A 24465-nucleotide genomic window follows, 5' to 3' on the forward strand; every position below is an offset into this window, starting at 1 on the left:
CCTCTAGTTAAGTATGAACTGAAGAAGCCTCTTGGATGAGAGGTGAAATGTCTTCAAGAAACTGAAACAAGTCCAGTTGCCTACGATACAGCACTTAGAATTACCATGACCTGGATGACTGAGAACCTTCATCAACATAAACTTAATTTAGCACTTTTCATATACAAAATGTGGTTCATAACTCTTTACATAATAGCAACAAAAAATGAAAAGACAGAGCAGACAGTTTAATGTCTACACACCCCTGCTCCACACACACACACACACACACACACACACACACACACACAGGTGATTTCACTTCTGTCTGATGAGACCTCCTCCTAGTTGTAGTTTCACTGTAAAATTTAACATTCTGTGCTTAAAATTCAGCTCTTTGCAAAATGATTTTGTTGACTTTTCATGTCTCATATTTAAACTGCACAGGCCGCGTTTAACTGCTTCAAATATGTGGAGGAGATGTTCCTCCTACACCCTGCCCTCAATATAAACTTGTTATCCTGCTGGCTCATTATTTTCTGAGGTCTTTGACCATCACCGTCATCCTCTCCTCATTTTTCAACCTCCAGTACACACTGTCCCACAAAGGCAGAGAGCAGTAACTCCAGAGAAGCTGAAGTTGGAGTAGTCTTAACTACTGGATAAACAGATGGACAGGATATAATATCTTTATTATATCTGATATTATGCCAATTAATTCACCACAAAAATCATTGACATAAACCATCAGTTTTTCATTTACTATTTTAATAACTTACCTTGAAAAATCAATATAATTTATTATATATATATATAAATTCTGACAATATGAAGGCTAGTTGCATTGTGGCTTTGTAGGCCTGTACAGAGATTAAAGCCACTGTGGTGAAACTCAGGCTCAGGTTTCTCTGAGCAACTCTCACTCAGGGTTTTACTCTTTAGATGATGACATCCTTCCCAGCATCCACTGATTCATCATTACCTGCTGTACGTTGCTCCATCATCCTTGACCTCATTCGCTGCAGTTGCATCATTAATCTATTTTAATGGCAGCACTGCAGCAGGTATCTTTCCAACATCCTCTACACACAAGCACACACTGGAACAATGTATTGGATTGCGTAAGTGTGTATTTCACACCGTTAACCAAGTTAAATATAATTGTATTGTATATAGTGTTTTCCTTTCATTTGTCATCTTTGAGTTATGCTGTAGAGGAAAGAAAAACATCCTATTAGTTATTAAATCTACAAATAGCATGCAGAATAGTTCACTGTTGTAATGATCAGTAAGCCAAACATGATTTGAGTGAAGTTTCTTTTAGTGTTGAGCAACTATTGTTTTATATTAATAAAAGTATGTAGCAGTAAATGGTAGAGGTAAACAACTTTTGTTTGTTTACAAGAAAACTCCAAAGAGCACCTTAAAGGTTTTTGACCACGTTTAGTTGAGGTATATTGAGATACATAACTGAACCATTTGAGTCATGGAGAAAAATCAGCTTTTTATGGGTTTGTCAAATATCTCACTTGTTCTCTCTTGTGCACCTAATAGAAATAAAGCCGAAGCAAAGGATAGCTTTTTATTATCATGAAAAACACAGCAACAACATCATGTTTTTGATTAAACCATGTTTTATTATTCCTAATATTAGATGTAGATACACAAGTCAACAAACATTATTTTTCGATTTGTAATGAAAATGCTCCACAGCACACTGACATCGTGTGGAAGGGTCTGGTATTACAGACACGTACCTGAAAATGGACAGCAGTTATAATTTTTGCAATAAGTTGCATTAGTAACAGTAGTAGTAATAGTAACAACAGTAGCAATAATGTAATAATAGCAATTAATAATAGTAGTGGTATTAACAACTCTGAATTACAGAGGAAGGAACAGACATTCGTCAAAAGTAATGAGAAATGAAGGTAGGTGGACAGGCTTATCAAATGCTGCAAGACAGACCACTGGATGAAAAAATACAAGCTCCCACTAGACAGCAAATATCCTGCCTTCTTCTAAAAAAGGAAGCTCAAATTGTCACCAGTCTGTATTCACGCATATCTAATACTTAACAAGTAAAAGTTGTTTTTTTTCTTCATTAAGTACTACATTGTTTCAAGTACTCTCATAACCAAAAAACCCACCTCTTTGACATCAATAATACATACTTCCCATGTTCTGGTCAAAGCTCACCAGTAGCACAATGTTATTTTAAAAGGATGCAACATCGAATCACAGCCAGCTGAGGACCATTCCCACAAGACTGGATTGCCAGGGTCATTCTGCATTAAATATACAGTACGGTGTCAATGTGTGAGTGTGTGTGAAAGAGAGAGAGCTCGTGTACAGTATATGTCAAGTATGAGAAATATGTTTTTGCTTCACATGACCAATTTGGCCAAACTAATTTGAATCATTCACATTCAAATGAGCTGATAAGAAAATACACTGTGTGACCTTTAAACTTGAACTCCTTAACAACTGGATGCTGCGTCTGATGTGCAGAGCAGAGAAAAAAGGTAGCAATTGTCACTAAAAACAGCTCGTCCACCGGGGGGAAGAATGACTCCTCCATTCGAGATTGTGCACGATGTACGATTACTGCGTCGGCTCACTTATGTATGCAATGACCTTATTAGCTTTGCTCTTCATTTAAGGCTGCTTAAACTAGGAGCTTCATCAGAGTCCCACTGACAGAGACAAGGCAGCCAGTTTGATCAAGTTTGTACCAGGTGCTGTCGACTGAACCCAGGGCGTTCATATATTTCTCTTCTCTGACCTCGAGGGTCTTTGACTTGAGCAACAGACCACCGGCTCCACATTCATTTTGGACTGGAAAATAAGGCCAAACCGATTAAACTAGAACCAAATGCAGCTGTTTGTGTTGTCACAACAGTTTGGCGTGACATTCCTGTGGTCTAATCAGCCCTCTACGGCATGGCATCCAGGCAATTACCAGCTTTAAAAGAGTTACTTTCAAGACGTAATAAATCACAAATAATCACTTGCAACCTACTTGTAAGTAAATCCATGAAACTCTTAAATTCAGAATTGTTATCCAGTAACTTCCTGTTACATTTTGGCAGTTTGAAAAGGCAAATTAAGACTTGGATTTAACATCCGGAGTTATTTATATAAAGTTGCACTACTGCCTACAATCTCACAATAAACTGAAAATGCCATTATCTTGTTTTAGATGAAGGTAATTTCCAATTACATATAATTAATTGCTCTCCAACCCTGATTATGAAGTGATCTCATGTTTTCAGAGTACACAACACAGAAGAGAATAGATGGCAACAATGAGACACACACAAGTATAAACCTACATGAAGTCATGCCACATACGCGAGAGCGCAAAGCTCGTCTAAGAGACAATTTAGGATTTAGCTTTTCATGGTTACTGTTAATTCATATACCTGCATATATAATCCACTGACATACATTAGATCATTGCCACAGGGCACATTTTTAATACGCGTCTTTCATAATAAGAAAGCTTCCTTTACGACTGTTCGAATGGAGGGTGGGTTTGTATAAAGGGGTTCAGTGTATCTGTAGTGGGTTCAAGTAAGGCTCAGTACACCTCTCTCTGTAAAGCGCATTCTTCGCTGCCTCCCCAATCTCACTTCCACACCCCTCACTTCACCTGTAATGAGACCTTTCAGCTGTCTGTCTGTCTGTCTGTCCTGCTCGCGTTTCTGCGGTCTGCCACAGAAAATGTGCTTCAGCTATTTGTATCTACAAACTGCCCCCATGCCTTCACACCAGCAGATAGAGAGAGAGAACGGAAATAGATATTAGAAGACTAAAACAGAAATAATGAAACCGCCTTGAGGAACGTCATTGGTAATGTCAAGCTTACACAGAGTAAGAAACCCAAAAAGCAAAGGAAAAAGCTTGTTTTATGAAATCATTCCAGTAAGATTAATTTGCGTCTGGTTTTCGTCTACATTTTGCGGACTGAAAAGCAGCATTCATCTGGCCACGTTTGATCAGGAATAACATAAACGTGCAAAATCCACGGCACCACAACTCACACACACGCATACACACCCACGCACACACACTAGAAAACTAATCTTCTCTGCTTTGTACAGAAAAAAAAAGAAAGTCGAAAATGAAGCAGAAAAGATCACTCAAAGGAAATAATCAAATACAGGCAAAATTAGAGATAAAATAAAAAATAAAACCACTTATTAAATATATATATATAATTTTCCCAATGAAACTTGTGATCACTTACTGCACACTGCTAAAATTTAATGAGCTTTATTTTTTTTCTCAAAACACCTCATAAACTGTCATTCCTAAAAAAAATAAAAATAATAATACATACAAGGGCAAGCCCAACATTCTCCACTAGTTTAACCAAATGTGTTTCTCTCCACAACATGAATCAAGATTATCTACTGTCAAATTAATTAGTTTGTTTTCTCAAACCAGCAATAGCAAAAGATAAATAATAATAATAATAATAATAACAGCAATAATATCGGTCAGGTTAATAACATCAATACCAAGAACAGAAAAAGAGACTGATGTGATCCTTCCCAAAGAGAGAGCGCTCCAAAGCGAGGAAATAAAACCAGAGTGCACCACAGGGGAAAGCCACCATCCATCGTTTTATTAGTGACGCAGCGTCAAAACGGCTCAGCTAGTCAAGACTCACTGAAGAGAAAAGATTCATGCTGAGGGAGAGAGCCGCTTTTGTGGACTGGAACTGAACTCGGCCTGGATCCCTGCTAATGCCAACCACACCTGCTACTGACTAATAAGCTCTACTGGTTGGCTGAAATGACCTGAAGTTGGATGAGGGCTTTCATTGTTTGGTGCAGCTAAATGTGAAATATGGATTGGGTGAAAGTAAAAGACGGATAAAACTGGCGAGGGAGAGAATCAAAGAGAAAGAAAAGAAACAAAGTTCTCTGTAAGCCACATACAGCAGCTGTCGACAGATTCCTCGGGGCCTGCGCTGAGAGCAGTGTGTTTTTGTGACCTGTTTGTACTTTCCTTCCTGCCTTTCTGCTTCAGTTTGTTGAAATTTTGACAAATGTAGCTTCCATTGATGGTTTTACAAGTGTTCTATTTTTTCTTGCCAAAGAAGCTGAACCTCTTCTCGCGATCCTTCTCTCTCCCATCTTTGTTGCGCATGGTAACGCCTCCGGCATCACCTGAGCTGGGGGAGATGGGAGGCATCGTCATGGCACGGCTGAGTGCCCGCGGACCTCCGGGCGAGTCTCCTTCTCCTGTTGGAATGGAGCCGAGGATGGAGCGGATCCAGGAGCTCATTTCCGCCTTTAGAGAGTCAAAAAACTTGATTATACTCCACTATTCAGGCACAGCACACCAACATTGCTTTATACACAAACATCATTTGTATTTTATTTATCCTAGTTAGTTAGAGTTATTCTGCCTTGTACATCTCACCTCATCCTTTGCTTGGAACAGGTACTCTTTTCCGTCCCCTAGCCTGGAGACAGAGTTGAAGAGGTAAACCATTAGTCAGGGATCAACTATAAAGTCTAATAAATCTATCTCTCGATCTATTGGGGTGTTGTGTGGTTTTTCCATTGACATATAGAAAGACAGATGACCAGTCTCCACTCCCTCCCACTGCACAAACATGAAGCCAAATTATCACGAATAAGAGCACTGCCATATTGCGCTGGTGATGTCATTTGGAGCCAAAGTCAGCACAGTAAAGATGAGGGATGGAGGTCGCGCACATACACCCACCTGGTCAATGACAAGCAGTGCTCAGCTGTCAATCATGTTTTTTTTGTTTTTTTTAACACCATTTTTATAACTTCAAATATCTAATTATCAAATCTTATCAGAAAGGGGAACACTTGAACATGACACAACCCATCTTTGGCAATAAATTATTTGCCAACATGAAAGGAGCAGGATTTATGACCTTTACTGCAGCCAGCCACCAAAAGGGCGATCAGCTGTTTTGACTTCACTCTTGGGGTGCTGTCATGTCGTCTATCTTTAAAACAGTCAATGGGTTTTTCGTTGCCAAGTCTCCTCTCACCTGAGCTTGAATACGTGTTTCCTCTTCTTATAGTCGGAGGCTACCTCACACACGGCCTCTCCGAGGCTGATGGGTACCTCTCCGTGGTATGGAATGCCGTTGCTTGCGCTCTTGTTGTCTTTATAGAAACCAAGACTTCCTTTTCTTAGGACACAGTATACGTTCTGCCAGGACCTACAGGAGCAGGGAAATGGTATCAGGAACAGCATGTGTTTCAGTCAAAAAAACAAAAAGGACACACATTTTTTCAATATATATACTGTAGCAATGCCACACAGCACAACGAAACTTGAAAAAGATTCTAAAAAATATGATAAAATAAGGTAGAAAGTTATATCATATCCTGCCCTCAGAGGCAGGCAGACTGAGACAATCAATGATGATCTATGATGATGCACAACACTCTTGACAACACTCACCTGGTAGCTGCCTTTTTGCTGTGGGACTCCATTTCCTGCTTTCGACAGAGCATCCCCTCCATGGTTTCTGGTTCGGACTCTGCTCCGCCCCTGCTCGGTAACGTGGCAGACGGCTCGAGGCGAGACGATGCCAGCCCGCTGTCCCTACCTGGCCCGTTCACTGACTCCGACTCTGAGCCCTGTGGTTTAAACCAGAACATGAATGGCGATTAGAAGGAAGAAAAACACATGGCTGGATGGACGCAGTGAGCAGCAGAGCAGCCATTCACAGCCATACATACAAAGCCATGATTTTGCTGACGGCACTATATGATTACCTGAGATAACAGCATAGCGTGGGTTCAGAAGGTCCAACATAATCACACAGTACACTCATATTAAACAGGACGATTACCGTCATTCATATGGGCAAGGCTTATACTTAAAATAACCATCTAGATGGAAAACATGCATGCTAAACAAGGATTGTTAAAATGTCTACATTTTTAAGGGAAGAATAAGGGAGTCCGATGTTAGAATTGTTTGCAACAGAAATATAAATTTGGAATAGAAATATTATTATTATTATTATTATTATAATCTTCACGCTCAGTTACTTACTGAGCAAGCATGAGTGAATAAATCATAATCTACATTACAACACACAAACACAGAAAAAAAAACATACATGAACACACTAAAGTAGCTTTCAGCTCTCTAAATTATTGGCCAAGGATACACGCGTTTGTTTTTTCCCCTCAATAAGCCTTTTGTTCTACAATGAGCTGTTAATGACTCAAGTGACACACATCACGGGAAGTGTACACATATAAAGAAAAGACTAAAACAAACTACATATAAACTGGCTTTCAACAGCTACAATTATCACCACATTTACAACTCCGGGCGCCACATTTACAGTCACTCCTGTCCTGGTCAATACGAGCACAAATACAACAGCAGACTGATCCATGAAAGCAACCCTTTCATGAATCTGCATCATGCTTATAAAAAGCAGTGGGACTCATTTATGGTGCATGAATAAATAAAGCAATGGTTTGCATCTGTGACACAGAGCGGTGGCTTCTCGAGAGAAGAAGTGAGGCGCTGCAGTTGACCAGGAGCTGAGTGGAGGAGGCTGTGACGGGGGCGAGAGGGAAGCTACAAAGCTGACCATGGCTTGGTACTCACACGCTCCGTCTGCTTTGGCTTACACACACGCTTAGGCTCTGATTTCTTTCCCGATGACAACGATAGCGATAATGACTGCTGGTAAAAACGCAATAAGAAATTGTTAAGAGGTCTTTGGCAGAAACGTAAAAGTTAGAAAATAGGTTACACATCGATAACTTTTTTCAGTGTAAACTGCCATCATCTCCTCTGAAACACAAGTAGCCACCAGGTGCTTCTTATCTGCCATTTACTGGGATTGTGTAACGTATAAGATAGTTTACGTGCATGTCCAACTGAATCAAGGTTCCTGAGATGGTGGGGCAGTTTCTTCCTCTGCAGACTTCAGGTGATACTGATTCTTTTCACTGCTTCCACACTACAAAGCTTGTTTTTAAAGTATCATTAAAAAACCTATTTGCAAAACTTTTATTGCATATTGTTTCTAGGTATTTTGCTTGAATTAACATTTCATAAGTAATCCACATTTATACATACTCTTGTTAAAAAAATGAAGATACTTCTTTCATTAGCATAATAGCAATCAATGTCATTATATGAAGAGCGAATATGTACAGAACCAACACTGTGGATCAGAATAGAACAGACAGACAGGGACATACTGTACACCCACATACAGTTACACTGTGTATTTTTCACATATGTATGACAGGTTTGGATTTCTTTTCCAACTTGTATATTCTCATGAATATCATGGTTTGCTTGATTTGTCTTTCTTTATTAAACTTTTAAAACACAAATTGAGAGGAAGTATGAATGTAATTCCTAAAAATCCATGTCATAATATTGGATGAGGAAGACAACATTGAAAAGACATTAGAGGACATTCCATGCTAGAGCCTTACGATAAAAAAAATGACATTGAAAACCTGGTAAAAAATGACTCTGTTGCATCACAGAGCAGAAACACTGAAATACATTTAAAGCCCTTGCATCTAATAAAACATGTCTCACCTGCGATGTGTCATTATCGCTGTGTACTCCATTCACTGACACCGACTGATTGAGTGTGGTCTGGTCCAGACTGGTTCTGTGTTTGAGAGCGAGAAAAAGTATGTGAAATTATGTGAAACTATTATCTGGTGACACTATACACCAACGCTGTTTTACCCCCGTTGGTTTACCTGGCAGCAGAATCATGTACATGACTTTCTGTCTCAGATTGTGCCACTTCTGCCGGGGGTGGTGTAGGGGGTCGCCGTGCTCTCTCCTCTTCCTCTCGCCTCCTCTGCATCTCATGCTCCTCGAGCTAAAACAAATGGGAACTCAGTAATGCCATCGAAAACCAAATCATTCTCAAGTACATGTATAATTTTGTGCTTTAAGTCAACTCTCCACTTACTGTAGTGAGTTTCTCCAGCAGCACAAAGCGTTCTTCCCAGGATGCAGCAAGTTTCTCAAAGGCTTCATGGCGCTTAATTAGGCTCTCCACCTCATCCACATTTGCGCCCAGCTCTGCCGCTCGCACCAGAGGTTCTTGCCCCGCCAACCAAGACTCTGCCACGTAGGCATCACGTCCAAACTGCAGCACCTCCAGCACTGAGATGCAGAGAGAAACAGAGCAAAAGAGACAGGAATACATTGAGTAAGTAAGGTACAAATGGCATCAGACTTGCCTCGTGATGTTTACCTCAAGTGTTGACAGAGGAAAACATTTGCATCAAATAGGCCTTCAAACTGGAAATACTTATCTATCTTTTAACCTGTAGCAACATGTCCACACCAACGTCGACACACACACGGTACTATTTGATTGAATGTACCTTGTAAACGCTTTTAAACATGTTCAGCACCCATACCAATTTGTAAGTGGTCCATCTTGTCTTGCCACTTTTTGTTGATCTTATCTCTCTTTTCCTGGAGTTGAGCCAGTTTCTCTCTGATCTGTGGATCAAGGAAGGAACATTCAGTAATGAACACACATGAAAAGAATGACACTGATTTATAAGCCACAATCTGCTGGTACACTTAGAGCTGTTTCTTGCAATTATGCATTGATGTGACTGCAGATAACAGTGAAAGTGACATATTGCGCAATACCTCATCAGATGCATAGTGATTATTGTTGATGAGAGCGTTTCCCATCTCAATACAGGCAGTAAAGCTGTCTGCCCTCGTCTCAATCTCAGACTTGATGTCCTGATGATTGGCAATGACCAACCCTGCAGAAGAAACATCCCTAGAACAGAAAGGAGAGAGAGGTGAGATGAAATACTTGAAGACAAATTATAACAGCATTTATAACAGCATTCATTACAGTAACTGGAAAAATCAAGCATAAAATGAGATCTACCTAGGGCTGTCATGTGCGTCAATCTGCAGGTTTACACCGTCCATCCAGAGCATGAGGTCTCTAACCATGTTGAAGAAGCGGAACTTCTCCACGGTGTCCAGCAGGAGGAGCCTGCGGGCCTGACCAGCCTCGAGCAGGCCCTCCCAGGCAGAAGTAACAGCATGTTCGCTTCTGTGAATGTCATCAGCTTTCTCCCCAGCGTAGGCCTTCTGCAGTCGCGCTGCGTCATCCTGTACCTGATTCACCTAGGAGGTCAAAAGAGGAAGAAAGGACTTTCAGTTTTCATCTGGCTCTCTTGGAGTCTAACCGGAGAAATCTGTATTAACAGACAGCTGACCTGTCCACTGAGGGCCTGGATGTCATTTTCAAAAGTGTTGTGCTGTCTGTGTAGATGCTGAACAGTGTTCAGGTCGCGGCCAAGGTCAGAAGGCAGCCCTTCCCTCTTCTCCTTAACACGTCCGAGCACCTCCATGGCATCCTGATGGAAGCGGTGCAGCTCATAGGATGCTGCCAACATCTGTGTGCGTGTGTCAATCAGTTCCAGCAGATCGGCCCAAGCCTCGTTCAACCCATCCTTCCACTCAGCCACACTGGCGTTCTCGGGATGACCCGACTCAATCAGGTCATCTGCCAGCCCATTTACACCATCGACGCGCTCTTGGCCGATGGTGCTGGTGTCACGAGCAAATTCCCGGAACTTGTCCCTCAGCATCTGTAGAAAGAAAGAAATCAGGGCAGAAGTGGGAAACAATTAATTCAGCTAAATTTCCCTGAGCCTCAGTGTCTCCAAAGCATGTGACTGAGGAAAAAAATACTCACTGTGACATGTTCATAGTCCTGTCCTAGTTCATGGGAGCCAGCAACCACCTCCCTCTCAGCGATCCACTGTTCCAGGTCATCCACCTCCCGCTTCAGCTGGGTCAGCCGCAGCCTCTCCTGAAGTCGCCCACGACGCTCCTCAGCGAGGTCTTTTAACCCTGCATACAGCTTGTCAACTTGGGCTTGCCGTAGGGTGATTCTCTCGCTGTTTACATAAAAACAGATCAACTTGGTTTATAAGAAGCCATATTTCAAGGCTGACACTTCAACATTTAGAGCTTTTTGTGCGCACTCACCTTTCTGGGTGTTCACTGGTGACCATGAGGCGGCTGCTGTTTGACAACTGGTGAATGGTTTGAGCGTAGTCCTCAAGTGCCTGTTCCAGAGTCTGGTGCTTCTTGACCATCACAAGAGCACTTTGCTCATCCTGGGAGACAAACAGGAAATTATTAGGTTTTCTCAATACTGATGATTCTGAGAGAGTCGCACTAAGGGCTATTTTATGTTTGATTTCATCTCATCTTACCTTGGCTTTTTCCTCTGACATCATGTGCAGCTCTTGTTCTCCCATCCAGGCCTCAGCCTCTGCTGCATCAGCATAGAACTGCTGGGCGCGGTTGGCTTCTATCAGACGGCCATGACGCTTGTCTGTCTCAGCGATCAACTGATCCCAGAGGTCCCGCAGCTCAACAAGGCGCTCCTCGAGGACAGACTGTCTCTCGCCATCTACCTGGCTCTGGGTTTTGCCTCGTCTATGGATGTCGTCGATGCGAGGCTGGTGGCCCTGGATCTCCTTCTGCAATGTCTGATTCAGAAAGAGATTTGCCTTTGGTCCATACTCAGTGAAGGTAATACATCATTTAATGAGTGTAAGTCACTTTTATCTTCCTTAAATTACCCTGCATGTTATTTTCTTTTTTTATTTCAGTGTACCTGGTTCTTCTTGATTAGCAGCTGTACGGTGGGCAGGTCTTTTCCATGGTCTGTGGAGGCCGCCAGTGGCATCCTCTCCTTCACCCAGAGCTGAGAGAAAAACAGAACAATGAATAAAACATGAGCATCAGGCAAAACAGCATCTAACAGAAACATTTAGTGATCAGCAGTCAGTCAGGTAATCCGACTCACAATTTCATCCTCCAGATCTCTGTTGAACTGATGTGCTTCTTTGGAGGCCAGCAGTTGCTGTCTCCTCTGTTGGAGAGGCTCCTGAAGGTTGGAGAAGTTGTCAGTGACGCGCCTTTGCTGACCATCGACCTCAGCGAGTCCAGCGTCCTCCTGGGTTAGGGCCAGAGCCTGAGACTGGAGCGACTGCACCTCCTTCTCTCTGACCTCCATCTGGTGCTCAAGCATCTATACAGAGACAGTACAAAGAAATAAGACATGAAGATATTACATTTGGCAATTTATAGATAGATTTGGCCAGTTCCACCACATGCACTCAGCTAAGCAAGATCAGGATTTATAAAACATTCTCAAAATTAAGTGCAGATCAAAGTCTTTATGTAATTTTTCAGTATATTTAAATCAGAGTTCTTATCTTCTTAAATCAAGATTTTTTTTATCATTTATCAAAACTCTGTAATAAAACAGTATTTCTTGACAGCAAAGATTGTGCTTTGCTTGACAGTGAGGTCTACCTGATGCTTCTTGAGCAGGATATTGACGCTGGTTAAATCTTTGCCATAGTCGTCGCTGTGCAGCTGACCCTCAAGGTTTTTCAACCAGACATCGAGAGCGGAGCAGCTCTGTGTGAAGAGCTCTGCCCGGTTAGCATCGAACAAGCACTGGGCCTTGGTGCGGGTGGTGCCCTCCAGCTCTTCCCACTGACGCTGCAGGTCCTCCAGAGTCTGCTGAACAACAGGTTTCAGCTCCGGCTTCTCTGCCACGAGGGCCTGACCTTCCTATTGGAGATAGGAAATAAGGAAAAAGGTTTGAAATTATGTTAATTTAGCTGCCGTGGCAACGTCAGTGCTGACAGGTTGTCCCCAGTGTGAAGAAAAATTAATTAATGAAATTCTATCTAGGCTTATTGATCAGTCTAGCCCTTAAAAATCTCATCACCAGACAGGTGGGTGTATGTACAAGTACGGTTTAATAATGTTGGTTTGTAAAAAAACAAAAAAACCTGTAATCATCAATATAAAAATGGCCACACCTTATCAATTTTGTCCAGCCAGTCTTTGTTGGAGGCCAGCTCTGCCATGAAGGCCTGATGTTTCTGCCACTTGCTGTGAAGATTTCTGGCCTCATCATAAGACATGTCCTGTGCCGTCAGCATCTTCTCATTGATCCACAATGTGAGCTACAGAAAAGAGAAAAGCATTATGGAATAAGCATTATTTTTTTAATATATTATATTATTACATTACAGTGATTAAAGAATACATTACTCACAATACTATGTGATGTATTAAACATATTTATCTTTAAGCATCTTTACTTTTTATTGCATGCTTTAATTTTATTAAAAATTATGTTTTACCTCCTGGCCGTCTTGGAGGAAGTGCTGAAGTTCACGGTTATCTTTAAGCTTTGTCAGCAATTCATTAGCAGCCTCCTTATTCTTGACATGTCTGGGGAAAATGAAGGAGAAAGCTAAATGAGCAGCTCTTCAAACATCAAATTAAAAAGAAAAACTTGCATTAAAAGGGGCTTCCCCCCTAATCGTTTACTTTTAAAGCTCTAACCTTTCCTGGATGGAATCAACTTTTTCCTGGATCTTGTCAGAGTTTGCATTACAGTCATTAATGAGGCGGCGTCCAGCCTCCACCACACCATTTATCTTCTCCTCACTGGCCTCTGTGGTGGTGAGGAAATCCTCATGCTTCTTAATGGCCTCCTCTGCTCCCTGAAGACTGGTGGGCATCTCTATGTGAGACAGCACATACTCCTACACAGAGGGGAAAGGAATGTCACAAATTTTTGTTAAACATTTCTTCCAGGCAATTATCACATTCCAATGATTTCTCTTGATCTTTGTTTCTTTCTTTTATCCTTCTAAACTAGAAGGGGCTGCAAATATAATTTCTTGTTTTATTCAACAATTTACATTAATTGTTCCATCTGTCTTTACATTTCTACACTTCCTCCAAAGTCCTTACATGTGGATGGCATTTAATAGCCTTTAAATTTATTTAACCACCAAGTCATTGGTCATTGCCACCAAGAATTATGATAGTAGGTCTCAGGTCAAATTTAATGCCATAAAATCCTAGTATAGTGGCCTGCACCGTACATATCTAGGCCTATGGCCCACTTGCAGTGCAGCTTACCTCGCTCCTCCCAGTTGATCTGATTTGAGAGCGAGGTGTGTATAAACACATAACTGAGCACCAATGTTTATCAAAAACAGCCACACAACCATAATAAAATCTAATATAGGGTCAAAATATTTCAGATTACCAAAATTAGAAAATAGCTGAAATAAAAATCAAGATCATAAAAATGACGATTTTGCAATGTAATTAAGCACATTTTAGTAATGTAGAGAATAATGGGATAGGCAAAAGGGCAGATGGTCTGGTGAGAAATCCGAATTAGATTTAGATTTCTATCCAACTCATAGTTACCTAAACTTATGCACTGCTTAAAGACATAATCATCCACCTAAATTATACAGTGTTATATAGTATTTCAGGTACACACAGTTATTTGGCTTTGAATTTGGCACTGACTGCTGGACTGTACACTCTGCCAGTAATGCTGCCGTTGACACATAATTTTTGTCTCAATGAGGCCATGGTTCACTGGCACAGGCTGCAGTTCAGAGTGTATTCCTAACCTGGCTGTTGAGGAAAGCCTCTGCCTGCTTTGCATCTCTCAAGAATGTCTGGAAGTCGAAGGCTTGAGCAAGAAGACTGTGGCGATTCTCCCACATGCGACGCAACTCATGCCAACCCGTATCCAGTGCCTGGAGCCTCTGGGCCAAGAACATGTACTGGGCATCTGTCTGACCTTGGGTCACTTCATCACCAACAGCCCGCATCTTCTCATAGTCCTCCTTATAGTTATCCACCTCATTCTTAATACTCTCGTGCTGGGCGAGCAAACTCTCAGCCTCAGGCAGAGAGGTAGGAATGTCCTCTGAGGCTACGGCTGTCTGGGTTCGGGACAGCCAGGACTGGAAGTCATCCAGATCCCTGAGGAAGCCCTGCAGCTTGCTGGCTTCACCCAATGACTCCTCACGCCTCTTCATGGTGGCGTTCAACTCCTCCCACACTTCCTGAATCTCTCCAAGGCGTCCTTGGATCTCTCCAGCCTGATCTGGATGTTCTTTGGCCAGCTTTTGTGCCTCATCTCTCAGGTCATCCAGTTTGCCCTGCAAAGACATGAAAAATAATTTAAACGCAGAAGTGATGACAAGATACCTCAGCATGAAGCCCCAAATAAGCCCAATATTAATTCCCATTCCCATTATTTAATGCACAGTCTGTTCTGTTCCCATCCGTCACCATGTGAAATCTCCATACCTGAATTGCCTCCAGGTCCCTCTCCATGCCAGTGAGTTTGCGTTGAAGTGCCATCACTCCAGCTAGGTCGTTGCCCAGGCCCTGAGTGGATTCAATCACCTTGGTCTTTTCCTTCATCCAAGATTGGATCTCATTACACTCCAAGTGGTAGTTCTGGATGTTAAGGGCCGACTCCAGGCGTTGCTTCTTTTGACCAGCCAGTTGCTCGAACTCTTTCCATCTAGGGACCACACCAAATGCAATATTTTACAATAAATGCTAACCACAGTGCTCGTTTTACTAGTATACTGTATTTCTGTGTGAAGTAGTGTGTCTTATTAGTTCTTATAAGCTCTGACCTGTCGTTCAGTTTGTCTCGTGTCTGGTGGATCTGGTCTTTGCTACAGTTGTCGGAGCTCAGCAGCTGCTCAGCCACCTGGTTCACATCAGTGACCCGAGTGCCCAGGTTGTTCATCTCAGGTTCCAGTGTCTCAAATCTGTAGCCATAAATAATAGACAAGTGTCAATTCACTCATTCTGAAAAGTGTCATCTAATCCAGGTGAGATAGAGTCATAGTTAATAAAACTGTATGCGAGAGAAAGCGGCGACATTTTGTATACTCTTAAGAACAAGATTACAGCTATAAAATGATGTATTGGTGATTAATTTGGTCACAATTTTAATTTTCTTTGGAATGTCTTTAACTACAATAGGTTCTGAGTGATAAGAATTAAGCCATCATCATATTTCTTATAAATTAAATCTTTTTTAATCCTTCCCTTCCCTAACGCCCAGACTAACCTCTGCTGCACCACCTCTAAGTCCTCCAGCTTGGTAGGGATCTCCATGCCATCTAACCACTGTTCCTTTTCCTCAACCCAAAGCTTGCAGGCATCAGCTTCGCTAAACATGCGGTAGAGGGCCAGGGCACCCTCCAGAGCCTGGCGCCGATTTGCTGAAAGAGACTCCAGTTCTTCATAGCGCTGCTCAATAGCAGGTAAGCGACCATCCACCTGCAGTCAGCATAACAATAATTTAGTACCACAAACAGCATGTCATCATTGAAGAAGTATGAAAAACAAAGCATACGTACCTCAGGGAAGTTTACATAGGCCTGTGGCAGTGCTTGGGCCTGCTCATGCAGGGAGTCGATGAGGGGGTGATGGCTCTGGATCTCCTCCTCTATCTCCCTCTGCTTGCGAGCTAGAGTCTGGGTGGAGAACTCATCGTGGCCCACCTCCTGACTGGACACCTGTCTAAGCGTCTCCATGATCCATGCCTCCATGTCATTGGCATCTGTTTGAAACTGGTGCAGGGCCACCGATTCCTTAAGACTCTGCTCTCTGAGCTTTGTGGTCTGGGAGCAGAAAGGACAAGATCAATATTTGAAGAAAATATCTATATGCCGTGCAAACACAATTACAAAGAACTGTGATCACCACCCACCTCCTCCAGATGTGTCCACTGTGCACGGATGTCATGAATCCTCTCTGTGACCTCCGGGGCTCCATAGTGTCCCTCCTGAATCAAAGCTTCTCCAGCAGCAATGCTGTTACTCAAAGGTCCATAGCGAGCCGCCATTTCATCCCTGAAAGCCTCGTGTTTGCTGAGCAAGTGAAGGGCAGAAGTGAGGTCCCGGCCACAGTCTCCACTGGCCAGGATCTGCTCCTGCTCTCTGATCCAAGCTGCTTCTTCTCCAAGGTCCCACATGAACTGCCACAGGCGGCGCGAGTCCTCTAGGCGCTCTCTGCGATTCCCAGCAAGCTGACCGAGTTCATCGTAGGCTTGACCCAGCAGGTCAACCTTCTCACTAACTAGTCCTGGTTCACACGGTTTATAAGCTGGTAATTAGAAAAGAATACATTGCACTTAGATATTTTACACAAATAGCTCAGACTAAAGCTGCACAGTCTGTACAGAAAATGTGTGAGAACATGTTGACTGAAGACTTACGCTGTTCGTAGGAAGTGAAGCGCTGTGCCGCTCCCTGCACTCCCTTGATCCTCTCTGCCTGAGCTGAAATGTCGGCTTCTACCAGAGTGTGTTTCTGCAGCAGGTCTAACACATCATGTAAATGTTTGCCACTGTCCTGAGACTGCAGACGACCCTGAAACAGACACAATTCAGTAGAATATTTAGTTACTTCATCTTATAAATAAACCACCATGTTTAAACCCACAAGTTTGGGTATTGTATCCACCCACAGGATGAACGAAGACTGGCCATTCCTGAGAAATATTTATTTATATATTTATAAATTCTGAGACATAACCATTGTAAGAGCTATGCCTTACACTTGACAATTTAAATGACCAAAAACCAAAAATGATAGCAGAGAACAGAATTTCATCCAGCTATAGCTTCCGATCATTAACCTGAACACAGGGAGCCGAAGCCTTACTGAAATGCCAACAAAGAAACTTCCTCTCATCTCAGTCACTAGAGCAGAATGCTATCAAATGACAACAGGACATTGTGCTACAATAAAAAACGGTATACAGGCATTCTAAATTATATTGTAACAGGTCACTGAATCACAGAAACATTAACAGCTGGATTCCAGTTACCAATGAAAATTAGAAAAGAAACTGATTGATGTCCTTATCAACTCCACCTGTGACAAACAAACACAAACATATTATATCGCCTTCCCTATAGTCCTCAGCCTTTTATACTCTCTTTCCCAATTAAAAAAATATAAAGAAAATGTCAAATGCTCACTTTGAAACAGGTCAAAGCTCAAAGGCAGCAAATAGTGCTCTGTTTGTTTTAAGGTGGTGGGTGGCTGATGAGGCCAAGCCCTCAAGGCAGTGCTGTGCAGTCATAACATTTGATCTGAGGCAGCGGAGAGAGGCACGCATGCCAATTTTCAAACAGACAAGGAATAGATAGACGTTTAAAACAATTAATAATTAAAACCACAATTAAGTAGGAGCTGAATATTTAGGACACCTATGAAGTCAATTAACTGGTGAAACATGACAGTAAATTAAAGACCTATTATGACAACTGGTAACCTTATATGCCCTCTACTAGAGGTCTAGAAACATTATTTTGTGCACCATCAAAGTACAGTCAATAATGTTGCAGATTGTTTGTTTAACCATTTGAAGGTGCTAACCTGGATATTAGCCCACTTTACTGGTAGCTTAAATGTAAAATGTTGTGCTCATAGCTATTACGCAATTTCATTTTGCAATAGCAGCATTTTCAGACTTAAATAATTTAATATCACAGCATGTGGGAATTGAGTCAACGGATTTAAACATCTAAGGAGAAAAGCACACACTGAAGTCTACCTTAGCCAACCTTGATAAAACCAGTAATGACAGGCAACACAGCTAAGGCGCGGCCTGTAAAAAGCTAATTACTACTGTTAATGGTACAGTGCAGACACTAAAGCTGCTGAGAACATATGTGAACAACTACTAACGTAATTGAGAGGATTAGCAAATTCCTTTTTGTTGATTAAAAACAAAGCCACAGGGTATAGGAATGCAAAGCAGAAAGTTAACAATGAGTTAGCTCTCGTAGGATGGCGTAAGCATGCGTTGTGTTGAGTGGCCCAGTACCTTCATGTCTCCCATCCAGTCCATAATGTAGCGCATCTCCTGGAACAGTCTCTGTAGGTCACGATGGGAATTCAGACGCTCTCTGCGTGCAGCCAGGAGCTCTTTCAAGTATTCCCAGAGTCGAAGCACGTTATCCCTTCTTGCGATTACTCGCCGCACATCATGGTAACTCTCTGCTTCCAGCTCCTTGGCAACAGCCTCCACAGCAGCCACACGCTCCCAATATGCCCCAATGTCTGTCTCAATGGCCTCGTGTTTACGTGTGGCAGCTTCCACTGCTCCCAAGTCAGTTCCAAAGTTGTCCTAATAACATAGGAAAATTACCTTATCACACTAAAACGATTCAGTGTATTTAAGTCAGAAGTACGAATGCACTTGCAGCCACATTTATCTTTTTTTGGATAAATCCAATTTCTTTTATTACCTGAGACACCAGCCTCTGGTTCTCACTCAGCCACGTCTCCCTCATGGCAGCTTTGCGGTCGAAACGTGCAGCAAGCATCTCCAGCTTCTCCTGGCGGATCAACTCATTTCTCAGCGCCAGCTCACGTTCATGCTCTGCCTTTTCCAGGCGCTCCCAGGCCTGACACACAAATGAAAACACAGGAAAATAGTAAAGGTAATTTTGTGAAACTCAATGAAGTTGATGATAATCTCGTGTTCTAAGAATACCTTAAAACTAATATGAAAAAATCCCCTCAAAGCATGCAACAAGCTTCTTATTTAACATATTGATTAAATCATATTATGAAACATGGCTTTCACGTTTCTAGATTGAAAACCTTTCCAGAGTAACTCATACCTTATTGATGTCAGAGATGAGTTTGCCCTCTCTTGGCATGTAGACTTTCTGATTGTTTGCTCTCATCTTGCTCTGGATAGTGAAGAGAAGAACCTCCAGATTTCCTTTTTCTGTAAATCTGTGGAAACGGACACCACCTCTGTTTAACTTACTGTACAGGTACACACACGAGATCGTAGTGTTTAACAAGCATTGGTTCATTCACTTGGTTATTTCTGATACCTGATAGCTTTCTGTTACTCACTTTGGGGGTTTCTCCACAGTCCTGTAGGAGTTGAAAGCCTGGAGCTGGTTCTGCACACCACTCAGTGAGTTAGCTAGCTGCCGATCATTGAGGGTCACTATGGTCTGCTCAATCCACTGCAGCAGCTCTGAGGCCAGTGTCTCATATTTCTCTATCAACTGGTCAGCCTCAATAGCATAGTCGAGTACCTGCAACCAAGAGATTTCTGTGAATGAAACTAGTGGGAAAACACTCAATGTACAGGTGTTCCTCTGTGTATAGTCTCACACAGACAGACAGACAGACAGACAGACACACACGGCTAACCTTGCCAATTCGTTTGCCCTCCACTGCCAGGGCTTTCATCTTGGAGAAGTAATGGTAGTATGTCGCCACATAGGTAATGATGGACTTTTCATCAGGCTGGTCAACATTAACATCTGGAAAATAAGAGGACATGATCCATCTGTACCTGACCTCTTCCACGCTTTTTTTAAAATCCACTAATCATAAATTTCAGCATGCACAAACTTTGGCTTTCAAAACAGCCTGAATGAGGAATTTAATCAGTGAATGTTACCATCTTTAGACATGCTTTTTGTGGTGTCAGTGTAGCTGACATGTGATGTGGACTCGTCTAAGCTTCAATTAATTCCAATAATCCTCCATTCTCTAACACCCATCAATCTGTTTGGGACGAGAGGCACTGGCTTAGTGCCTTGTTGGACAGTGTCAGGCCCTCTGTGTGACTTTAACCACTCACCTTCTGGGTCCAGCAGCTTGGTAAGCCCCAGTTCCTTCTCAGCCACATTGAAAGCATTCTGGAGGTTGTAGTGAGCATTGGACCTCTTCAGGTTGTCGAACTCAATCACGTCGGGTCTGCAGAGGCCGAGGGACAATTATGGTTTTAATAGGAACAGACAGCAGAGGATAACAGGGTGCAAGCAAATGGCAGTATCATTCAGGCTGGCATTCAGCATCACCTTCTTGTGGTGTATAGAAAAATGATTAGCAGTCCACTAAAATATATATCTCTATTTACAGACCAGGCTACGTTAAATAATCCATTGGGTTTAGGTAAAGCCATCTGTATGCAAACAGGCTTTTAATTAATGAATTAGGCAAGCTGCTTCTGCCAATTATTGCTTATTCTTGCCTGAACCTTGTTTTCATTTTGAGCTTACTTAGGCATTAGAGCGGTGCAAAATTGTTTTGTTTTTTGGGGTTTTTGGGGGGGAAGGCTTACAGATATTAAAACTTTAACGAGCAATAAGCTCAATAAGGACGACATGGTTATTTTCTCATTGAGGTTCAATCAAGTCTGTATGCATATTCTAATTGCCTGCTGTGGTGTTTGAATAGGGTCCTTATCATGTAAAAGGCAGTGTCATGGTTCACATACATATCCCATGGTTCAGTAACTCCAATGAAAGCAGTGTTAGCATTTATGTGTCAGGTGTCACTTTGGCATTTCATGTTAAGAACAACACTCTGTTCTATTTATCTTATGAGTTTAGCTCCCACCTTTGGCTTTAAGATCAAAGGTTTATTCAAACACAAGGTATTGATAGTACTATTACCAGCAGGGTGTGCAAGTGAGTTGCCAAGCATGGCTCTTCACAGAAAATAAGTGGGTTATTATTTCTGTGATCTAGGTCATCTTTCTCCCTATTTTATTTTCATCCTTTTAGCCATACTGCAGACTGTTTGAAGGATGGGAGGAGTAGGAGGAGACCTAAATAGCAAAGGGGGATGAAAACACCCCGGAGAAGTGATGATGGTGTTGCGACAGGTAGGCAAAGAAAGATAAAAGACAGATACTGGACACCTTTTTGATTTGTAGAATCACTGACAAGAAAAGACCTGTTAATTAAAGCCAAGTATGTGCCTAACAAGAAATGTACTGTAGTAGGTAACATCAAGTACAGGAGGAAGTCAATGACCTGTGTTTGTGCACGATGGCATTGAACGCCAGTCCATCTCTCCAGCTGGTTGTGAAGTTGTGGATGTTGACATTGGGGTATCTGCAGAGGCCAGATCAGAAGTCATCAATCATTAACTCAACAAAGCAAGATTCTTCAGTTACTGCTTCAGTAAATCCAGGAATAGCATAACCAGATAAACATATCTTCAACATATTAATAGTGCTTGTTCTCCTTTCTCACCCAGCAGTTTTCATTTGGCACCAAAGCAGCAGAGCATCTTTAGCTGATTTTTTCTCCTTGTTATCCTCCGTCTCCACACTGATGTCCTGGATCTGTCAGCAGAACATTTCCTCAGTTTTAACTGTGCCCAGATAATTTTACACAATTCTTTGATGATTAGATCTTGCAATATCATTACTGTAATCTCGTATAGTTTGGTACTTTATACCACATTTCAGGAAGGGTTAAAAATTCGAGTGAGTCCATGAAGATTTCTGTGAGATTTTCAGGGATTAAGTTTGAAGGGTAAGAAATGTGGCATCTGCGCTAAGAGGGAAATTTGCAGAGCACCACAAAGCTCCTCTGGATGCTACCTGGAAGCGAAGGATGATGGTCCAGATGAGACCCAGGGTGAGACGGTGATTCCCATCCACAATGTCATGTGAGCCCATATTTTCTAGATGGACTTTTTGCTCTTTGAGAAACTGCAGGGCTTTGTCAACATTCTCCAGGCAGTGGATACGCATGCGGCCTTTGGTGGGCTTTGGCTGCAGGGAGCAGAAGAAAAATGGTCAACACCCATGTGATCACAACACACATGAGGAGGAAGTGATGGCAGGAAAACTTAAAAAGAGAAAAACAAGTAGAGGCAGAAGGAGAAGTACTTCATACTGGAAGAAAGAAAGAAAAATGAAGCACATGATTTCTCCTTCCTCCTGACATGTGGAGAAGGGTGGGGGTCATGCTGTGGGGGCCTGGGTCAGGGTTAGGGAAGGGAAGGGTGGTTTCCATGTGATACTGACCAGCTGTTCTCCTGAGAGCACTTCCAGAAGACGGATAAGCATGCGGCCATCACGCAGGTCAGTATACAAGTCACCGATGCGACAGGTCACTCGGCCTAAGTGAGAGTTTACCCATTTGGTGAAGGTCTTCTTCTGTACTGCTTCACGCTCATCTGCAACAAGGAGAGAGAGAGGCTGAAGTCACATTACACTGATTACAATCAACTTCACATACTGAGCTGTAACTGAGTTCAACAGCATTACTGTCAGGGAACTAAATATTTACAGGGAATCAGTTTTCCTCTATTAAACAAACACCATTGTCATCAACAACTCTGATCACTCCTCAGATCAGACAGGTGACAGTAAATCAGAAGGACATAAGCCCTGGTCCTGAGCAGTTCATTTCACAGATAAGCTACGCCATTAAATCTTGAGGATCACTGTATTGACAGCTTAGTGAGAGGTTTTCACTCTTCAGCGTGAAGTTTACCGACGGCTCTGCTCATGCGTGCATTGCTAATTAGCCTAATGATGTGACTTTAGAAGAGATAGTGACAATGCAAATTTGAACATAAAGGCAATGTCATTTAGTTAGCATTTTTGCTGTTTCCTTATTGGAGCAGGACTAAAAAAAGAATCACAATAAATTAAGCTGTAACAGCAGCTCAGACATATGGACCAGGGGAGTAAGAAGCTAATCCTGCTCCGCCACCTAACAAGGTGACCTCATTTCTAGGACACAAGGTCTCCCTGCCTTTTGAAAACACTATTCTAGCTTTGTACTTAATGCAAAGCACCTAACACACAAGCCCACACATAATAACACTGAGGCAGACAGAAAATAGATCAGAGGAGCAGCTCTGCTATAACAAGTTAAGCAAAACAAAGCCTACTTGCAGCAGCATGAAATTAAAATGTGGTGGGGAAGATAAATGTCTGTCTTAAAACAATGCAAAATAGCAGAGTTTTCATATATTATATTCATTATTTTACACACTTCAAATAGCCACAGTTTGAGTAAAGCTGTATTGTTAGTGTTCATTGCACATAGCGCAATATGATAAAAATCATTTTTGATGGTAATTGGTATCGTGCCCTTAAGTGCAATACTCTACACCTTCTCTCCTCATTACACTTCAAAGCAGCTTGGTGTAACAGCATGAACCCCTACTCCCCCAACTCCATCTTATGTGCTTCAGATGTTGCATCAGAACAAAATTAAAAGGAAGTCATACAAGTAATATGAAAGATTGACTAATTTGAATAGAAACTCATGTGTCACCCTTTACATGATTATATTATTTTGTTGGTACTACTAACATTAGCTCACCAACAACAGTTTAAAGGTTGCCAAATGTCTTGTTTTACTGAAGGAAACGCAAAGACAGCAGGCTTTGTTTGAAATACCACACAAATTCAATAATATCAGTATTTCTAAAACACACATTTTTTTAAAGAAAATTCACACAGAAGGTAAAGGCAACTACAAACTACTGTAATTTATGAATGCAACACTATTCATTACTTTCTTTATATTTAACAACACTGCATCACTGTACAGACAGAAGCAGAAGGCTCATGCTTATGACAGCACGGGATGTAAACATTAATGCCGCCCTTCTTGGTTTAAGCTGTAAGGTTAGCTGGCTTAATTAGCTAGCCTCTCATCAATAAGCAGATGCACGCTTCCTTTGGGAATGGTAATACAGTAGTTCCTACATGAAACTCCTTACAAAGTCTGTGTATTATCTTGAGCAACCAGGT

At 41.9% G+C, this 24465-nt stretch overlaps 1 protein-coding gene across 5 annotated transcripts in view; it reads right to left on the bottom strand.

Annotated features, from left to right (window-relative positions):
- Window positions 1-1593: 1593 nt before the first annotated feature.
- The window catches only part of sptbn2 (spectrin, beta, non-erythrocytic 2), a 51807-nt gene continuing 28935 nt past the window's right edge, over window positions 1594-24465 (bottom strand). For 2 of the 5 annotated variants that reach the window (XM_084373746.1, XM_084373748.1), the window contains 38 exons: window positions 22720-22871; window positions 22291-22464; window positions 21938-22029; window positions 21716-21796; window positions 20536-20651; window positions 20100-20212; window positions 19794-19981; window positions 19550-19667; window positions 19172-19330; window positions 18748-19050; window positions 17129-17282; window positions 16622-17016; window positions 16269-16532; window positions 15977-16188; window positions 15534-15671; window positions 15196-15415; window positions 14508-15044; window positions 13414-13616; window positions 13209-13299; window positions 12882-13028; window positions 12364-12627; window positions 11852-12076; window positions 11660-11749; window positions 11253-11531; window positions 11023-11153; window positions 10727-10931; window positions 10245-10619; window positions 9908-10152; window positions 9655-9793; window positions 9414-9498; window positions 8957-9153; window positions 8739-8863; window positions 8569-8644; window positions 7615-7692; window positions 6445-6623; window positions 6026-6199; window positions 5416-5458; window positions 1594-5283 (listed from right to left, as the gene is read on the bottom strand). In XM_084373746.1, the coding sequence (XP_084229872.1) occupies window positions 5071-5283; window positions 5416-5458; window positions 6026-6199; window positions 6445-6623; window positions 7615-7692; window positions 8569-8644; window positions 8739-8863; window positions 8957-9153; window positions 9414-9498; window positions 9655-9793; window positions 9908-10152; window positions 10245-10619; window positions 10727-10931; window positions 11023-11153; window positions 11253-11531; window positions 11660-11749; window positions 11852-12076; window positions 12364-12627; window positions 12882-13028; window positions 13209-13299; window positions 13414-13616; window positions 14508-15044; window positions 15196-15415; window positions 15534-15671; window positions 15977-16188; window positions 16269-16532; window positions 16622-17016; window positions 17129-17282; window positions 18748-19050; window positions 19172-19330; window positions 19550-19667; window positions 19794-19981; window positions 20100-20212; window positions 20536-20651; window positions 21716-21796; window positions 21938-22029; window positions 22291-22464; window positions 22720-22871 (6980 nt within the window). In that variant the 3' untranslated portion in view covers window positions 1594-5070. The remainder of the gene's footprint in view (window positions 5284-5415; window positions 5459-6025; window positions 6200-6444; window positions 6624-7614; window positions 7693-8568; window positions 8645-8738; window positions 8864-8956; window positions 9154-9413; window positions 9499-9654; window positions 9794-9907; window positions 10153-10244; window positions 10620-10726; window positions 10932-11022; window positions 11154-11252; window positions 11532-11659; window positions 11750-11851; window positions 12077-12363; window positions 12628-12881; window positions 13029-13208; window positions 13300-13413; window positions 13617-14507; window positions 15045-15195; window positions 15416-15533; window positions 15672-15976; window positions 16189-16268; window positions 16533-16621; window positions 17017-17128; window positions 17283-18747; window positions 19051-19171; window positions 19331-19549; window positions 19668-19793; window positions 19982-20099; window positions 20213-20535; window positions 20652-21715; window positions 21797-21937; window positions 22030-22290; window positions 22465-22719; window positions 22872-24465) is intronic. The other 3 variants (XM_084373749.1, XM_084373750.1, XM_084373747.1) reach the window with 2 other exon arrangements.

This window comes from Pagrus pagrus, assembly GCF_965226575.1.
Source record: "Pagrus pagrus genome assembly, chromosome: 14".
Lineage (NCBI taxonomy): Eukaryota > Metazoa > Chordata > Actinopteri > Spariformes > Sparidae > Pagrus > Pagrus pagrus.